At 45.5% G+C, this 19,376-nt stretch overlaps 1 protein-coding gene across 3 annotated transcripts in view; it reads left to right on the top strand.

The window, feature by feature from the left end:
* LOC117795518 (histone H2B-like) overlaps positions 1-14,104 on the top strand; it is a 14,438-nt gene extending 334 nt beyond the window's left edge. Inside the window, exons 2-3 of one of the 3 annotated variants that reach the window (XR_004619571.1) lie at positions 856-1,187; positions 13,728-14,104. Coding sequence is in view for 1 of the 3 variants with exons in the window: in XM_034640510.1 (XP_034496401.1) it covers positions 11,456-11,614; positions 13,728-13,928 (360 nt within the window). In the remaining 2 variants the exon portion in view is untranslated. Of the gene's footprint in view, positions 1-855; positions 1,188-8,958; positions 9,024-11,426; positions 11,615-13,727 lie in introns of those variants that run through there. The other 2 variants (XR_004619572.1, XM_034640510.1) reach the window with 2 other exon arrangements.
* The last annotated feature ends 5,272 nt before the right edge of the window (positions 14,105-19,376 follow it).

The raw sequence follows: 19,376 nt of genomic DNA on the forward strand, positions 1-19,376 counted from the left end.
GGGGCGCGGCGGGGGCGCGCGCGGGCCCCGGCCAGGTCGGCGGGGCGGCAGCGCCCCCTGGGGACGGGTGCTGGGATCTCAGGGAGGCGGTACCAAGGAGCGTGGACATGGGGGGGGTGGGTGGAATCAGGTTTCCAGAATTGCCTGCTCCGCGGTGCTTGAGGGCTGCAAGCTGAGTTACAGAAGTAGCTCGAGGAGCTTTGTGCGAGGATAATTCCTTATGATTCTATCACCTTGCCGCGAAGCCACTCCTGCTCCTCTGCTCAGGTCCTCTTCATCCTGGAAATGATGGTTAGCTCACAGACTGCAAGAGAGTAGTAACAGCTAACACTTGGGGGACACTTAAAATGCCCAGAGCTTTTCTAAGCGCCTTAGAGAATTCAAATAACTTGCCGCACCGCTAAAAAGTGGGGAAGCTGCAGTTTCATCTAGGTCATTAGACTTAGAAGCCGCATGGCGGAATGTTTTCCTTCTTCAATGATCCGTGGTCCCTCTTTCTGCTGCACTCATCTGAGGATGCCATCAAACATTACCTTATATTATTAATAAATTTTTAATATATGTAGGTGTCACCTCCCTAGGATTATTGTAGGCTTCTTGAGCATGGGGCCATGTCCTAAATTTCTTCATATCCCTGTTGGCACCCACCAAGTAACTATCATACTGCCTTGCACATGTAGAAATGAAATCAGCACTGGTTCAATCGGGCTGAATGAGTTCTAAGTGATCTTCAATGTATGGATATATTGGTTCAGCTTGGAAAATTCTTTTGGAACTTAGACTATATTTTCCTGATGAAAATATATTATAAATGACTTTCTAAGGCAGCTACACCTCTTCCGCCTTGTGTTTCAGTCAAGACCATCTTCTAGGAAATCTAGAGGCTCCCAAGGACCTGGCTGGGCTCCAACTCTATGGCTGAATTTGAGATGGTAAACCAGACGGAAGAACCCTGCTCAAGGCTGGCTTTGGCTGCCAACAACCCACACTAGCCAGGAGATTGGGGAAGGCAGCTTGGTTACCTCCCAAGGGAGCACCTCCGCTATAAGAAAGCCACCCCAAACCCTGGCACACGAAGAGCTGGGTTGTGGTCTACCATTAGCAGCTCTCCTTCTTCAGAAGACACCTCTCTGGATCTCAGTGTCCTCATTTGTGGAATAAGACCTCTAGGCTAGACGCTTTCCAAGGTAGGACTGTCCTTCACTTGGGCCTTTATGTAGGTCGGTTAGTAATTGCATAATATGGTACATTCCTAAAATGTTTGTATTGGTATGTTTTAAAGTAAGTAGAACTGAATTTCAAAAATAAAAGAAAGAAATCGTCAATTTTGAGCATTTTGGAGCAACCAGGCTCTCTACCCAATGACCCACTGGAAATGGATGCATGTGTATTCTCTGAGCCCTGGGGTTGTCAGAGCAAAAGTAATCCTACAGTGGGTAGGATCTACTGTGGGATGTAGCTGTGGTTTGCAAATGGCCAAAGCAAAGGAACTCTTGTTTTTTTATCAATATCTTGTATAGGAGCCCAACATATAGCACATATACACAACATATGCAAAGGGCATTTTATAAATTTATAAGCCCAAATTCATATAAAATCAGGCATAAAACCGATGAGGCTCTTTGGAAGAACCCATATCTGTCTGTTGGGGGTCACCATCACCTTAAACCAGCTTTGGGATTCCAATTTACTTTTGAACACTGTTTTGGTTGTATAGTATCAAGAAAATTCTGATTCACATGGCTAAGTAGTAATTTGTTACTTTTATGCCCAGCCTTTTAAAGGCCAGAGCACAACTACAATCTTATCAGTCAATGACACATTTACAAGAAGTTCCGATATATGCAGAAATGACAGAAGAAACAAAACACTACAATCTGCACTCAAACAAGGTAATATAGAACAGGTTAGCTCACTATTAATCTCCTTTGTGATAACATTTAGATATAAACACATTTGGATGTGTACGTTTATGTTACAGATTAAAGTATACTAAAAAACAAAATAAAAGTTAACATCACCAATAATGAGACACGCTGACATCGTTGAGTGATGTGATGAGTGATATAATCTCCTTAGAAAGATATAACATCACTTACCTGCTAAAATGCATCCACTGAGTCTGATTGTGAAGAAACATCACATAAACTCACATTAAGGGACATTCTACAAAAAACTGATCTGTACTCTTGAAAAATATCAATGGCTTGAAAGACAAAGGAAGGCTGAAGGGTAGTCCAGGTTAAAAGGCCCTAAAGAGATACCACAACTAAAGGCAAGTATGTGACCTGGACTGGATCTTTAACCAGAAAAAATGTGAAGGATTCTTAACTATAGGAAACAAACTGAAGGTTGCTGGAGGGAAGGTTGGTGGGGGGAAGAATGGGGTAACTGGGTGACGGGGCACTAAGGAGGGCACATGATGTAATGAGCCCTGGGGGTTCTATGCAACTGATGAAACACTGAACTCTACCTTCAAAACTAATAATGTATGTTAATTAACTGAATTCAAATAAAATAAAATTTTAAAAAAGGAAAAAGGTAAAGGACATTATTGGGACAATCAGTGAAATTTGAATACAGACTATAATTTAAATAGTAGCATAGCATCGCTATTAGTTTTCCTGAATTTGGTCATTGTACTGGGGTTCCGTAAGAGAATGTCCTTATTCTCAGGAGATAGGTTTTAATGTATTTAGGGGTAAAGAATGTAATGTCTCAAAGAATTTATCAAAGAATAATAATAATAATACGTGTGTGTGTATATATATATGTGTGTGTGTGTGTATGTAGAGAGATACAAGCGAATACAGCAAATGTAGGAAGATGTCAGTGATTGGTGAATATAGAGAATATATGGCAGCTTTTTTTACACTGTTCTTACAACTTTTCTGTAAGTTTGAAATGATTGCAAAATATAAAGTTAAAAATCAAATAACAGTCTAAAACTGTCCTCACATAAAGATGTTTATTTTCAAGGAACCAAATAATACTTAGAAATGAAAGTCACGGGGCGCCTGGGTGGCACAGTGGTTAAGCGTCTGCCTTCGGCTCAGGGCATGATCCCGGTGTTAAGGGATTGAACCCCACATCAGGCTCCTCTGCTATGAGCCTGCTTCTTCCTCTCCCACTCCCCCTGCTTGTGTACCCTCTCTCGCTGGCTGTCTCTATCTCTGTCAAATAAATAAACAAAATCTTTAAAAAAAAAAAAAAGAAAGAAATGAAAGTCACATCAGCTCTCCGATGTGCACACTTTGAAAACTCTGGTTCGGAGTATCCATAAGCTCTGCTTGCCATAGATATGCCAGGAGGTTACAAACACTAAACGGACCATTCTAAAAACAAAAAATAATTTAAATAATTGATCCTATAAATATATTTTTATAATTTAAGTAATTTATTGTTTACCTTAGCTGGCAAACATCCCCCAGGGAGGGTACAATCTGTTCTCTGCCTGAAATTCCCTTCCCTGTTGTCCCACTCCTCACTCCTGTGGCCTAGCTAACTTCTGCTCATCTGGTAGCTCTGCCTCAATATCACTTCCTCCAAGAAGACTTCCATGATTTCCTAAGTCAGGGTTGGCTGTCCCTCCTCTGCGCCCCCACAGCACCCTGGAAATATCATTCCCGTTGCAGCACTGAATGCACTTGAGCCTACTGTCCATCTCTAGTGAGAGAGAGGGCATGAGAGCATGAGGGCCGGAGGCTGTTCTGTTATGGGTGTAAGTCTGGCACCCGATAGCCCAGTGCCTCATGTGTGAAGCTCTTAATAAACACTTGCTTGATAGATGAATATGGAATGGTCTTTGAATCTATGAGTTGTGCAACGTGAGGTTGTAAATCCACCCCCTCCCTTGATAGACTTTCTGCATTAAAATCAGTCTTTGTGCGGTATTTATCTTCTCCTAATCTCCTGCCCTGGAAGCAGGTCTCGGGGCTGTGTTCACTTCTCACCTGGGGCCAGGCCTGAGCACTATATGTTCACATAAACAAAAGCCGTTGTTCCAAAAACCTCTCTGCAGTTGACAGCTGCTACAGAGAATCTGCTATGGATTATCTGTGAAAATCAACTCTGAATTTTCCAAAGCAAATATTTGTGCCCTTTCTCCTCTCCCAGAATGCTTCTGGGCTGCCCTACCCTCCCTATCTTTACCAGGTGCCCAGCAACCAGGAAAACAGCTCACTTCATCATGAGTCCTGCAAAACAGAAGCAAGAAGTCCAGGAAAAACATAGTATATTCAAAGGGTTATTTTATACATTTATTTTATAAGCCCAAATTATTTTGGAGCAGAAGTAGAAAGGCAAATTTACATTGCGGGATAACTTCATAATGCACTCAGATCCATATATAAATGCTGTGGAACTCTCTACCTTAGGTATTATCCAAAACACGCATCCTCCTCTTTCATGCCAAAGACTGGATTTGAACTATGAATAGTACATCAAAGGCAATGTATATATGCTCATATATATGCTTTCTATGGTTTCTGAAGCCTAAGCATTTTAAGGTAAAAGCAGACCCAACAGTTGCCTCCCTGGTGTCACTGATGACTTGCCCACCTGTGGCCCTCCCTTCCCCACTTCCCCACCCCTTCCTTTCACTCTGTAGACATCTCACAGGACAAAGGAAAGGGAAACTTCATAGCTGAGTTCACTGCCCTACATCACCCTGAAAGCCCAGAAAACAACTTAAAAATTTCATCTCACCTATAGCTAGCTATTAAAAACAAAGGATCAGCCGGCCAATTGCTAAAGACCTGGTTCTGGGTTCTAGGGATTTCTTCCCCTGCTGTCCCTGTGGCCCAGCTGTGCTTACCTGTGACAGTGTTGAGTTGGGGACAAGGGTCTTTCCTTAGCTCCTTGGAATGGCTGATACTGCAGACAGAGCTCTTTTTAACATAATCAACCTAAGCACAGAGGAAGTTGGGATATATCAGCTGCAGAGAGGGAGGAGATGGAGGAGAACAGAAAGAAAGGGGGCTGCCGCTGCCTGAGTCTTAGGGTAGCAGGTGGACAGTAGCAAGACACTGGTTCCCAGTTCTTAGGTCTCATCGTCCTTTGATGAGAACAAGTGGACTTCCTCTCCCAAGACACATGTATTAAGCATACACACAAAACAGTTTACATGGACCTCTCTGCCCCTCTGCCCAAAATAACCTATGGATCCCAAGTTAAGAAGCCCTCAGCTAAGGGAAGGGTCACATCATAGGTTCTGATCATTGGGGAATGGGGAAGAATTTAAGAAAAGTGTTGTGTCCTGTGAGTCATCAGACAGGGACTGTCCCAACAGCACACTCCCCGGTGTGGGCAGAGAAGCCTCATATTTATGGTCACAGGAAAGATAGCGTCAATGGCAAGGGAGGACATAGCCTGGGATAGCCTCCAGAACTTTTCCTGCCTGTGACAACATAGTTTCTGACTATAAACATTTCACTGCAATGTATCCTCTTTACTAATTACAGAAGTGCTCATCTGAGTTAGAGTTGACTGTCCAGGCCTGTCCCTAACGTCTCCCAGATGGAGGCCATGCCCTCCTCATCCTTTTATCTCCAGCCCTCAAGCTGTGCCTGCTGCCCCGGAGGTATTTCTTGAATCGAGTAGGTGAATTAGCTAGTGAGTTTATTAGTAAATGGATGTGTGTAGGTGTAGTATTAAGGAACATGTGGCATTTCTCTAAGCCCCAAGCCAGAAAAATCACTAACTCTCAAGCTATTCTGGCCCTTGGAAGTAGTCCTAGGGCTAGAAAACTTGGGGGTGTGACAGAAACCCACGAGAGGGAGAACAACAAGGCATATCCACAATGGATTCGTGGATGGATGGTGTCTTAAGGCAGGTTGCATCAAATTTGAAAGTGTATAAGAATTTCTTGGGATTTTGTTAGAAATGCAGAGTCTCAGGTCCCACCTCCAACCTACTGAACCAAAATCTGCATTTTGACAAGATCCCCAAGTGCTCCTGCTGCTGGGTTGCAGACCAGACTTTTTTTTTTTTTTTTAATTTAAGTAATCTCTATGCCCAACGTGGGGCTTGAACTCACAACCTGGAGATCAAGAGTCACATGCTCTGCTGACTGAGCCAGCTAGGCACCCCTGCAGACCATACTTTGCATAGCAAGATTCTAAGGAGTCTTCATGGTTGTGTAATCAAATGCATATATCCGTGGGGAAACTGAGAGCCATGAAGAGCAGCTCTCCTTGACTAGGTCAGAGAGAGGTGCTGGTAGAGCTAAGACCAGAACTTAAAGATTCTGATTTGAATAGTGGGTAGTCTCTACTACCCAATGGGGACTTCATTTGTGAGACAAGATGCAGGGGGAGGAAGATTGAGAAGCAAGGGAGGGCAACACCCTAGATCTTCTCTGGGTAAACCCAATCTCCCTACTCCTATTTCTAAATGGAGGGAGTTCATGTCCTTCTTTCCTCTGTACTTTTTTCTCCTCCTCTAAAAGCTTGGCAGAGAGGTTAAATAAGATATTGCTGGGGCTGGGAAAAATTTGGATTCCTTTCTTCCCTCCATCTGACAAAGTAGCAAGTAGTCAGCACTAATATCATCCATCATTAATATTCAATTAGTATCTACAGAGCTGATGCATCAGGAAGAGTGTGACATCATTCCCAAGGTGACGTCTTCTAGTCTGCCCCCCAGATCCCCCTTCCTCCTGCCATTCCCCCAGAGTTTCTTAACCGGTGAGCTGTAGCAGTATTCAACTCCTAGAATTAAATTCACAAAATACAATTATGCTAAAATGCACCGTGTGACCCTCTGACTTTTTCCATTCAACTGGATTAATTCTTCAGACTATCCAGAGGTAGAAATAATATGAACAGTACTTCTTTTTTTTTATCTCTTTTTTTTAAATTTTATTTTATTATTATATTATGTTAGTCACCATACAGTACATCCCCGGATTCCGATGCAAAGTTCGATGCTTCATTAGTTGCGTATAATACCCAGTGCACCATGCAATACGTGCCCTCCTTACTACCCATCACCAGTCTATCCCATTCCCCCACCCCCCTCCCCTCTGAAGTCTTCAGTTTGCTTCTCATAGTCCATAGTCTCTCATGTTTCATTCCCCCTTCTGATTGCCCCCCCTTTCTTTATCCCTTTCTTCCCCTACTGTTCATCCTAGATCTTATGTTCCATAGATGAGAGAAACCATATGATAATTGTCTTTCTCTGCTTGACTTATTTCACTTAGCATTATCTCCTCCAGTGCCGTCCATGTTGCAGCAAATGTTGAGAATTCGTTCTTTCTGAAAGCTGAGTAATATTCCATTGTATATATGGACCACAGCTTCTTAATCCAGTCATCTGTTGAAGGGCATCTCAGCTCCTTCCACGATTTAGCTATTGTGGACAATGCTGCTATGAACATTGGGGTGCATATGGCCCTTCTCTTCACTATGTCTGTATCTTTGGGGTAAACACCCAGCAGTGCAATGGCTGCATCATAGGGTAGCTCAATTTTCAACTTTTTAAGCGACCTCCACACTGTTTTCCAGAATGGTTGTACCAACTTGCATTCCCACCAACAATGTAGGAGGGATCCCCTTTCTCCACATCCTCTCCAACAATTGTTTGTTTCTCCTTGTCTATTTTTGCCATTCTAACTGGCGTAAGGTGGTATCTCAGTGTGGTTTTGATTTGAATTTCCCTGATGTGTCTGAACAGTACTTCTATTCAAATTCTGACAATCTGACCCCTAAAGAAATGATACAGGGGGAAAGTAGGATCCACAAAACTTAGGAGACCTCAGAGGCCATATAATCCAATATCCCACCCAATGTCCAAATCCCCTCTATGATATGCTGCAATGCCTGGACCTACCTGGGCCATTTGACTCATTAGGCCTCCCCCATACCATGTAGACGCCTCCACATAAAAGCAGACTCCAACACCCTTTAACTCAGGTTTCCTCCTCAAGTCACCGCCCAGATGCACTCCATGCCCTGAATTCCAGTTGTCCCATCTTCTGCTCTTGTTACTCATTATCCCTATTTATGAGCCTGGTTCGTCCTTCGGAGCTGATATTCCACCAAGATAGGACCAGGTGGAAGTGAATTACCATCCAGGAGGGAGACCAAGGTCATGGCCAGTTAAGGAAGAGCCTTCTATTTCTCTTGAGTCGACTTCCCTTTTGGAGTTCCTATCCATAGAATTCCCACACCATTGTCATGAATCTCTGTAAGGTCTGCTTTCTCAATGTCTAAGGTCTGTGTCTGACTGTGCTTAGCCACATCACAGTCACTTTCTCCTAGTGTCCCCACCCTTTCTAACTCTCTAATTAGCTCTTCTGTAACTGAGTAGGGTTCCTATCAGAGCAGCCTTTTCCCCAGACTCAGGAGGCAATGGTGGTACAGGGACACCAAGCTGTATATACCTGTACTGAGGCATAGGACAGGGCTCGGGGATCTTCATTCTAATAAGCACATCAGGAGACTCTGCTGCAGGTGGGCAGGAGGCCTAATTGGGAGAAATATTGATGCTCATTTTGGTGTCAGACACATTGGGGTTCAGTTCCTAGCTTTGCAACTTACTACCTGTGTGACCTTGAACAAATTAGTTCATAAGCCCCGGCTTCCTCATCTCTCTCTCTTTTTAAAAAAGATTTTATTTATTTGAGAGAGAGAGAGTGCAAGCATGAGCTGGGGTAGGAGGGGAGGGAGCAGGCAGAGGGAGAAGCTGGCTCCCCGCTGAGCAGGGAGCCCGATGCAGGGCTCCGTCCCAGGACCCTGGAATCATGACCAGAGCCGAAGGCAGCTGCTTAACCTACTGAGCCACCCAGGTGCCCCTCCTCATCTCTTTTAAAGAGATGATAACATCCATTTCTGAGTATTAAAACCATAAAATGAGATGTCTATATAGTGCTTCGAATAATCCAAGGCAAGTACCGAGCCCTCGATAAATACAAGTTAACATTGCTGTTAGTGAACTGCTTCTTTTATCTTCACACAGGGAACTTATTAAAAGGCGATTTATTGCATGTCCTTCTTAGCTGACTGAGATTTCTAATAGATGCTGGTGAGTCTTCTGATCACCCCATGACTTTCTCCTATGTTAGTTTTGTGATTCCTCTCAGTAATTTATCACCATTTGCATGCATAGCCATGGGCCTTAGACTTAGTAGGGGATCAAAATTTGCTGACTGTTTTTTTTAAGATTTCATTTATTTGAGAGAGTGAGAGAGAGGGAGCACGACCAGGGGGGAGGGGCAGAGGGAGAAGCAGACTCCCCGGTGAGCAGGGAGCCTGATGCAGGACTCGATCCCAGGACCCTGGGATCATGACCTGAGCCGAAGGCAGACACTCAACCAGCTGAGCCACTCAGGCACCCAAAATTTGCTATTTTTGCATGAATGAGTGCCATCTGCCCAGGCCTTCTGTGCTACACTCCCACGGCAACATCAGCTCTGTTCTCACCCTTTGCCTGTACTCTCCGGCATCTTCTGGATTTTATAGTGCTGGTTTGATTCCCCATTGTCCCCGGCCAGTGAAGAGTGCCATCCCACCCAGACAATGATTCCTGCCAGTTTATATTTACTTTGTTGCATTAAAACTTACATTTCGGGGACGCCTGGGTGGCTCAGTAGGTCAAGCATCTGTCTTTGGCTCAGGTCATGATTCCAGGGTCCTGGGATAGAGCCCCGCATCAGGGTCCTTGCTCAGCGGGGCACCTGCTTCTCTTTCTCCCTCTGCCCCCTCCCCCCACTTGTGCTCTCTCTCTCCCCCTCTCAAATAAATAAATAAAATCTTTAAAAACAAAAAACAAAACCTTCCAGTTCATTTCATCATATAATATATGCTCTGTGCATACATTGCCTTTTTAACTAGAGAGATAATGAGAGATGAAGCTGGTAAAAAGAGAGTAGGAGTGGGGCACCGGGGTGGCTCAGTTTTTGGGCATCTGCCTTCAGCTCGGGTCATGATCCCAGAGTCCTAGGATCGAGTTCCACGTGGGCCTCCCTGCTCAGCAGAGAGACTGCCTCTCCCTCTGCCCCTCCCCCTCCCCCCACCGAAATAAATAAAATCTTAAAAAAAAGAGAGAGAGTAGGAGTTGGGTGGTGAGGCGGTGGGTGGGACGTGCTCTGACAGCCAGGAGATAGGCAACCACTTTCTCCTTTCACAGAAGTGTTCAGTGGAGCCCTGTCATTGTTAACCAAGAACTGATTCAGGGGAATGGAACCTGCACTCCAGATAGGCTACATCCCACGTGCTCCATCAATGAATAAATGCACACAGCAGCTGTGCAGAGCACACACGTGTAACTACGAGGACTGGGGGGCTCTGGTGTTTGGGTTTGGAAGGTGGTGGAGCATGGGGTTAGAAGCAGAGGCCCAGGGGTTGGTTCTGCCCCCTGTGCACTGTATGTGATCCTGGGCAAGGCACTCGAGTCCTCTGAGACTCAGTTGCCTCTTCTGTAAAGGGAGAGTAATACTAATATCCTATCTCCTAATGTTGCTGTGAGGATTAAGTGCCATAAAGTACATCCAGCACTTCGTATGGGGGCGGGGACATCAGGCTGGGAAACTGGGAGCTGACTGTCCTATTAGAACCCACTAGTCCCTGGCACCGGGGCTTCAGGGCAGCTCATCACTGGGAGAGGAAGGAGTGTCTCTTGTCGCCTGGTTCTTTTCTTCCTTTGACACCCTGGCTCTCTGGTGTCCTCTTATCTGTTGGTTCATGTCAGGCTGGTCACTCCCTTGTAGCTGAGCTGATAATACTAATTGCAGGGAGTTCACAGCCTTTCTAGCTACAGTTTCTCAACCTTCACTTTTGAAGATACGGTGAGTTCCTGGCTTCCCTATTCCTGCTTTGTCACCTGAGTTCCTAATTGCTGTTGCATAAACCAGCCCGTCCTCCCAGTGCAAAGGCAGACACCCAGAGCAGATCCATGCAGAGCTACTCCTCCTGCCCTAAGCCCTGATCCTGTGCAGTCCCTTCAGGAAGGTCTTACAGACCAATGAATCCTCAATCTGGCTGGTCCTTAGATTCACCAGCGTTGCTTTAGCAAAAAATTCGGCTTCCCGGATTCCACTCCCAGTCCTTTTGAATTGAAATTTTTGCAGCCAAGAACCCCCTATAAGAACACCTGGAGTCACTCCACACGTAAAAGGGATAACTTCGGAAATCAGTGTTGCCTGGTAAATTCACGGCCATCACATCAAAGTGGTCATCCTCTCTATGGCATGGGCTAGAGCAGAGAAAAGCTTAACACTTTGAGCGTCCCACCTCAAGCCCCATTTCCAGAATGTACCGTAAGCCTGCTTTAGACTACACCTAATATTTCTTAAGTATTCTGAGAGTATTCACCTCCAGCAGGTGCAATCACTAATCACTGATTTTATTAGGAAAGCGTGCCCCCCTATAAAACCTCCTCCGAGGGCTGGGGAATGGCTGTTCACTTGCCTACAGCCAGTGCTGCAACCTGGAAGTGTGAGGATTAAGCCTTCCCCATGTACTACGTTTGCTTACATGACCCGAGGTTCCCTAAGAAGAGGACTACACTTTACATCCCAGCCAAAGCAAAGTATGAGTGCGCCAACTCAGCCTTGAGGCATAAGAGGAAGAAGAAGGAGGTCTATTTTAGTTACATGGGGAAAATCCTAAAACAAGTGAGTTGGGGCTCTCTTTGTGGAGACAGAATGGCCGAGACAGGTTATCATGTTAGAGGCCCTGGGCGTGTTATTTTGACGGCAGTTTTTCTCATACAGGAGTGCTTCTTCACTCACCGAGTTCCTGAAAAGTTGTGCGCAAACAGCTCCTATAAGCTGGACCAGCTGGGGGCTGCTAGCTTTTCCCACTTGGCTTGCTTTCCGTTGGCAGCAATGCTGAACACCTGAGCTCTCCGTGTCTCTCTTGTTATCTGTGGACAGGCAATCTATAAATTGGTTCTTAAATGCCCTCTTACAGAGAGGGACCCACCACCTAGTCTGTTCTTCTTTTTTGAAGAGGGACATATGTCGGGTTTTTTTTCACTCAATGGTGCTCTGTACTTAGAATGTACCTAAAACGGGTAGACTTTCCTTCCTTCCTCCTGCCCACCCACCCTCACCCCATAGCGTACAATTGCAGAGAACTCAGAAAAGTCTTCCCCTTCAAAAGAAGCTATGGGGAAGAGGATAAGGAGATTTTTATGACACATATGAAGGCTTGATTTTGGATTTTCTTCATGACAGTGAATCAAGGCTGAGTGTTCATGGTGATTGTACCAAAACCCCCTGTATTCCAGTGGTATCCTTTGGAATCTTGTTTAACCTGTGAGAAGAAGGGGGAAAGGAGATTAAGGAAAGATAGGAGAAGGAAAGAAGGTATGTGACCCAGAGCAGGGTTTCTCAACCACAGTGCTATTGACATGTTGGGGCTGCTTAATTCTTTGTTGGGGGGGCTGTCCTGAGCATGGTGGGATACAGGACAACATCTTTGGCCTCTCTCCCATAGATGCCAGTAGCAGCCTCCCTCCCAACCGAAAATGCCCAGAGAAGTTGCCCTCAGTTGAGAATCATTGCTGGAGAGCCTGCATTTTCTGGAAGGGCTCTCTGTAGGATACTTGGAGTTCACTTAGTCCTCTGATTATTAGTCTGTCACTGGCCAGTCCTTTACTGCATGGGTCTGGCAGGCCACTCTGCTTCTGCAAGCCTCCCAAGGGTCAGAGCTGTGCCTTGGGTCAGCCGCTCATGGCGCTGTGAGGATAAAACAAGATGCTGGCTGGATAAATGTATTGAGTGTCTCCATGCAAGCCAGGTGTGCTGGGGAAGCTCAGATGGAAACGATGTGGTCTCTATCATAAAGGGGCTCACAGTCCTGCGGGATGGGCGCATTGAGGAAATACTCGTAAATAGAACCAGGAGGAACTTTTCAAATCCCGTTTCAAGCCTTTCCTTTTATAAAAGAGAAACTGAGGTCCAGTGTGAGATTATCACTTGCTTACATGACATCTCATACTCTCACAGAGCTAGGATTAGAGCTCTGGGTGGCTGATTCTCAGGGCAGCATTCTTCTGATTATTCCAGCTGCCTCTCTAACTTTAGACGAGGCTGTTAATGACATAGGCGGAGTGTGATATAGGTTCTGAGAACACAAGGAGCTCTGGTCCTCAGTGGGAGGTTGTGTGGAACACAGATAAGCCAGAGGGGACACCTGGGGAATAACCTTCAAGGGCGGATAGGATGTGAAAGGTGGGGTTACGTGTGGGCATGGTAGGAAGGGGTGACAGATCAACCGTGGCGTGGAGACCGGAAACGAGAGGGATGCATTTGAGGAGGAGTGAGTTTTCCCAGCATGGCTAGAGATGATGTTGGTGCAAGGATGTAAGGCTGCAAATTGAGAAGTGTTAAAACAAAATGCTCACTAATGTGAAATATAGAGTGTGCATGTCTACTCTAAAATTATATTTTGTCTTCCAAAGGTGTTGGATGTTAACTCCGCTTCTGTTCGGAAAAATCGAGGTGCAAAATTTAAGTGACTAGAGTTAGTCTGTATTCCACAGATAAAGGCGATCTTTCTCACCAGCTACAAATTCCCCCTCCCCAATCTTCCTTAGACAGGTGATAGGTACAATGGCCTGATTTCTTTCATCACATTCTTACCATCGTACCTCCGGGGGCATTGTGTGGCTCCGCATGTGCACCAATCCATGGAAGGGATGGGTGCTGCGTTAGACCATAAATTGCTTGCTTTGGGAAGCCTTCACTTCTCTGTCTTACCCTTGTGCCATTTCTGTCCCAGACTCACCCAGACTTCAGTGGATGCTCCTGGATCTTGGATGCATTGGGTTCTCTGGAGGATTGGCTGCTGGAATGGGTTAGCCTGGAAGCGGTCAGACTGTCCTTCTACAACCACAGAAGAGCTGTCACCAGCAGAGAGATCCTTGGAGCGGTTAAGCAAAGATCCTTTAGGAAGAGCTTTTGTATAAATAAAGTGTTCTGAATGGCTCTGTTGAAATGGTTGTACTCGTCAAAAATAATCAGAGAGGTCAGAGGACTGAATTGGAAGACAAGGTATCTGATAGATACCTGTTGCAACAGGAGTCTTGGTGCTATATACCTGGTCTCTGGGTCCTGTGTTTTTAGCCTCTGACTTAATTTGCAAATAAATAAGGAAAGAAAGGCATTTTCTCTTGTGTGTGTAATGCTTGTTGTTTATGGCTTTAAAGTTTTTCTGAGGCATGCTTCTCCCATTTGAACTTACCCATTGTCTTTTTGGAGGACACCACTCGCCCCAGCACACCATGTACTCACCATCTCTCATCTCTCCCATCTTCAGCCCCAGGATGGAGCCTGCTGCACTGGAATGAACTGATGGTTTTTTTTTTTTTTAAAGCACCTCTTCTTAGACTTAAAAGAACAAAAAACAGCTGGGGGGGGGATTTTTTTGTTCTCTGAGTAGAAGACTCATGGTGTTATCTATGTAGCACTTAGCATAATAGCATGGGTGTAATGAAGGTCTATCAAATGTAGAAGCTGGTTCCAAGAGTGGAAAAACATTGTAGCATTATAAAAATAACAATAGTAGCATTATAAAAATACAACAGTAGCATTATAAAGATACAATAATGTAAGAGCAGGAAGAATAAATGCGCTGATGTATTTTAGATGTGGTGGTCTGGGTAAGCCTGGGTAGGTGATGTGAAGGAAGAAAGGTGCGAAGCATGGCAAAGGATTCTGGGCTGAGGGAACAGCCTGAGCAAAGGTCCTGAGGCAGGCAGGAAAGCTTTAGCTTGTTAGGAAAAACTAAATGAAACCCAGGGCAGCTGAGTTCTAGCAAGCAAGGGAGAAGTACAGTAGGAGATGAGGTTGGAGGAAAAGGCTGGGGCCAAGAACTGCATCGTTGATTTCATTTCAAAGACAGTGTGAAGCCACTGAAGGGTTTTAACTGGGGAATTGATGTCTTGTTCATTTTTAATTTTTTTAAGTTGAGGTTTATCCTACAGTAAAGTGTACAAATCTGAACACACCTCAAGATAAGACTAAGATACAGAACATTTCCATCACTGCTGCTGCTATGTCAAGAACAGATTGAAGAGTGTGCCTATAGGAAGATTAGTTAGAAATATTTTGTATAGGTTTGGTAGAGAGATGACGGTGGCCTGCATGAGTGTGGGTGGTAGTCAACTTGGGGAGAAGTGAAGAGATCTGAAGTGAACCTGAGATAGAATCAATACGATTTGCTAACGGGATGGATGTGAGCAGTGAGGAAACAGTGATGCCCCCTCGGTTTGGGGCCTGAGCAGTGTGGTGGACAGTGTTCCCGGCTGCAGAGATGGAGAAGACTGGAGGAAGGACAGGTGTTTTGGGAGAGGTGACAATTGAGAATTCCATTCTGGACATGTTAAGTTTTCAATACGAGTGAAACCTGCAAACAGAGATGCCAAATAGAAAGGAGTGGGCCAAAGATACAAATTTGGGCATCATTAGCATAAACGGTGGCATATATATATAATCAGCAGGGATGGGTGTGATCACCTAGAAAGATGGGGTAAAATGGAAGACAGAAGATTTTCAGAACCGAGGTTAAAGAAATTCTAGTATTTAGAATCCAATGGTGGAGAATGGACACACCAAGGAGGAGAAAGCTGAGAAATCAGAAGAGGGTGGTGCTATGGAAGCCAAGAGGAGAGACAGTGGTCTGGTCTGCTGTGCACCATCCTGGGGAGAGTGTTAAAAGGAGACATGGACATTCACTGCATTTGGAGACATGGAGATCACAGTGACCTTGAGAAGTCAACTCTCCAGGTCTAGGCAGGCATTGGCAGATTTGAGTGGGCAGAAGAGTGAATGGAGGTAGTCAGTAGAGATAGCTTTTCAGATGGTGTTGGGACAAAAGGAGAAATTTTGTGCTGAAAGGGAACAGAGACATGGGCTGGTAGCCACAATCACTTGGTATGCAGAGAGAGCTATTTAAGATGAGATCAGTTGTTTGCTGATGGGAATTCGGCAGGACAGACTAAGGTAGTACGCCAGAAGAAGGTAGAAAAAGACAAAGGATCCAGGATCTTGAGAAAAGGGGGGTGGATTCAGGCAGAAGAGGAAGAGGAGAGGGTGTGTACGAACACTGGCAAATGTAGACATTTCATGGTGAAAGGATGAGGAAGTCAGTACCTTTTTCTTTTTCTTTTAGAAATAAGCCAGTGAGAGTGCAATAGGGATGTGGGAGGGTTGACAATATGAAGACATTGTCTAAGGGAGTAGGAGAGGGAGACTTGGATCCCTGTGGACAGATGGCTCACCAGCAATGAATGCTGTTCACGGTCTGTGATCACAAACCAACAGCAAGGCCAATCTTGCCGTGTGACCTTCTCCAGCTGCTGGTATTTGCTTGGAGCTAGGAGGGGGTGAGGGGCCAGGGAGCAACTCCATGATGGACAGTGCCATCCAGGCCAGCCAGGAGGGACAGGGAATGAGAGGGGGGTGGACATTGTGGGGTTCATAGAAGACACAGAAGATGTCAGGCCTGTAAAGGGAGTTTCAAAGAGGGAATTTCTCTTTCTAGCATGCCCCAGCATTAGCTCACAGATGAGGACACATGCCTAGGAAGCAGCGGTGACACCCAGTGACCACTCCTTGAAATACACCTGTTCGGAATTAGGTTGTGAGCAGGTCCTAAAGCAGCCATCTATGAAATGATCTGGGGTTGATCTGCTCCTCTTGGGGGGCACTCAAGCCCTCCCCCATTCTCTCCATAGCTGTCTCTTGTGGGATTCTGTACCTCCAGCCCCGGGCTCTCTACGGGGATGGGGAGGCTGCTGCTCAGGTACGTAACTAGAAGTAGATTACCTGGACACTGAAGGCACTCTGGGGGCTGTTTGCTCAGACCTGGGCTTCTCTGCTAGGTTCCTGCTATCCTGGGGATTCAGGACAAACATCGTAGGACAGGTTTGGGCATTCTCCGAACCCCATTAGGGTTTGGACAAACGCTAGCTGGTGACACAGCCTCTTCCAGCCCACGGTTGTCCTGGAGAATTGTCAATCCAGCTGACTCAAGAGCTGAGTAAGGGTTCCAGTCTGTCTACTGCCCTCTGAGCGTTGACTGTGCTTAGGGGTCTTAGAGGGTCCTGATGTCCCTGGCTCTGCCTAGACTCCTCCTGCCCCAAGTACTGGGATTTGGCTTAGTCTAGGGGAAAAGCTGGGCTCCTCCCCACATTCTGTCACCCATCATAGGTACTGGGGTTGACTTCTGGGCTCAGCAGATTCAGAAAAAGCTCTTTACTTCTCCTCAACTGCCTAATATGAATTTAGATAGAGGCTCTTCCAGGAAGAGAGCTGTCAACACAGTTAACTACATTATGATATGAACTGGGTATGGTAGACAGGGAGGAGCCTGGCAAGGTCTGTTTGATCAAAGTCCTCCATGTCCCACTGTTTCTGAGTCACCGAAACATTTGTTTCCCAAACATGTACTCTTTTTCATCTTCCTGTGAATTTCATTCCTTCCCTGTAAAGTCTTAGACTCTTACCCCCTTCTCCTCAGTTCAGAAAGACATACATACCTCATTTTGTTTGACTGTCTTTGGCATTTACATGTCTGTGTGACTCCCCCTAAATATGAAATGAAATTTGATTTTTTCTCTGTTAATCTGTCTCGTGTCAAATGATTCTTAGTCCAGCCAGGAGGATCTTGAAGGGCCTTACCACTTAAACAAGTTGCAAGAGGTAGTTTGCCTTACCCCTCTATTTCCCCCTTATAAACATAATCATACTGACTTTTTAGGGTTGGTGAGAAGATCAAAGGAGATAGGCATGTAAGATGCCTAATCAGTGTCTGGTACCTAGTAGGTGCTTAACTGATGTTCATTCCTTGCCTGGGCAGAGCACAAGCTTGCACCCACTGGCCAGTAGGAAGCCTCTTTCCTCATTACCTTCAACACCCTCTTTCTTTCTTTCTTTCTTTCTTTCTTTCTTTCTTTCTTTCTTTCTTTCTTTCTTTCTTCTTTCTTCCTTCCTTCCTTCCTTTTTTTAAGATTTTATTTATTTATTTATTTGAGAGAGAGAGAGCACAGAGGGAGAGTGAGAGGGAGCAGAGAGCCCAATGTGGGGCTCCATCCCAGGACCCTGAGATCATGACCTGAGCCAAAGGCACTTTACTGACTGAGCCACCCAGGCGCCCCATCCCTCAGCACCATTTCTGACCAGCTGGCTTCTCCTCTCTAGTCATTGGGTTTAGTCTTCAATTTGGAAACCCTTGTTATAGCTTGGCATTCAGACTGAATGGGGAGAGGCCATATGTAGGGTGTTTGAATTTTGAGGATCGGTCCTGTAACTATCCCTCTTACCTTTGTTGGGGAAACCCCCTTGCAGGCACATGTATCAGAAGGGAGGGTGCTGCCTATGCCTCACTTCCCACACTGGAGACAGACGGGGTGAGTTCCTACCCACAACTTTGAATATGGAAGGAAAGGTAAAGTTGAAGGGAGGGTCACGATCATTTCCGGGCCCTTGCACCCAGCCCTTGGAGCCCCTGTGGTAGCTGCCCATTCCCTAATCTGGGTCTTTGGTTTCCTGCTGATTCTGCAGGCACCTCCTGTCATTTCAACAAGCCCCCTTTCTACATGGGGTAGTCAGTTTCGATTGCTTGCAAGTAAGAACACTGAGTATTTATCTCAGATCAGTCCAGGGAGACTTCAAGGGGCATTGGGATGGCAGGAGTTGCTAGAACGATGGGAGAGAGGTGGCTAGCAGGGGCACTGGCACAGCCTTAGGACTATCCTGTCCTCCCTGCAACTGAGTGGTGGGCGGTTAATTGGGGCATTTACACCGTTTGTTTGTTTCGGTCTTATAAGGGAGGAGAAATCATTTTTCCTCTACCCTTTTATATTCTTGCTTGAGACCCCTGTGTAATAAAAAGATTAACAGGAGAAAAACAAACAGAAGTTTAATAATATGTACACCTCCTCTACACATGGGAGACACCCAGGCAAACAGTAACTCCCTGAAGTGATCCAAGCCACCACCTTAAATACCATCTCCAGCTAAAGACAAAAGAAATGAGGAGCACCTGGGTGGCTCAGTTGGTTTAGAGTCTGACTTCGGCTCAGGCCCATGGTCTCAGGGTCGGGCATTGGGCTCCCTCCCCATGCTTGTGCTCTCTCTTGCTCTCAAATACATGAGTAAAATCTTAAAAAAAAAAAAAAAAGACAAAAGAAATGTGTTGGAGGGGGCAGGAGCCAGACCACTTATGGGAGGTTACCCAGAAAAGCACAGTAAACAAGGGTGTGTTATGCAAATTTAAGCTGGTGCCTTCCTCATTGATAAGAGTTTCTATAGATTTACAATCATCTCTTCCTGGGACAGAGAGGACACCCTTACAAAAAGAGATTTCCTGGCTCTCTGTTCCTCACCATTTGACAGACAGCAGTGACAGCCATGTCCCAGAGACATG

The sequence above is a fragment of the Ailuropoda melanoleuca genome, chromosome 13, assembly GCF_002007445.2.
Source record: "Ailuropoda melanoleuca isolate Jingjing chromosome 13, ASM200744v2, whole genome shotgun sequence".
Taxonomy (NCBI): domain Eukaryota; kingdom Metazoa; phylum Chordata; class Mammalia; order Carnivora; family Ursidae; genus Ailuropoda; species Ailuropoda melanoleuca.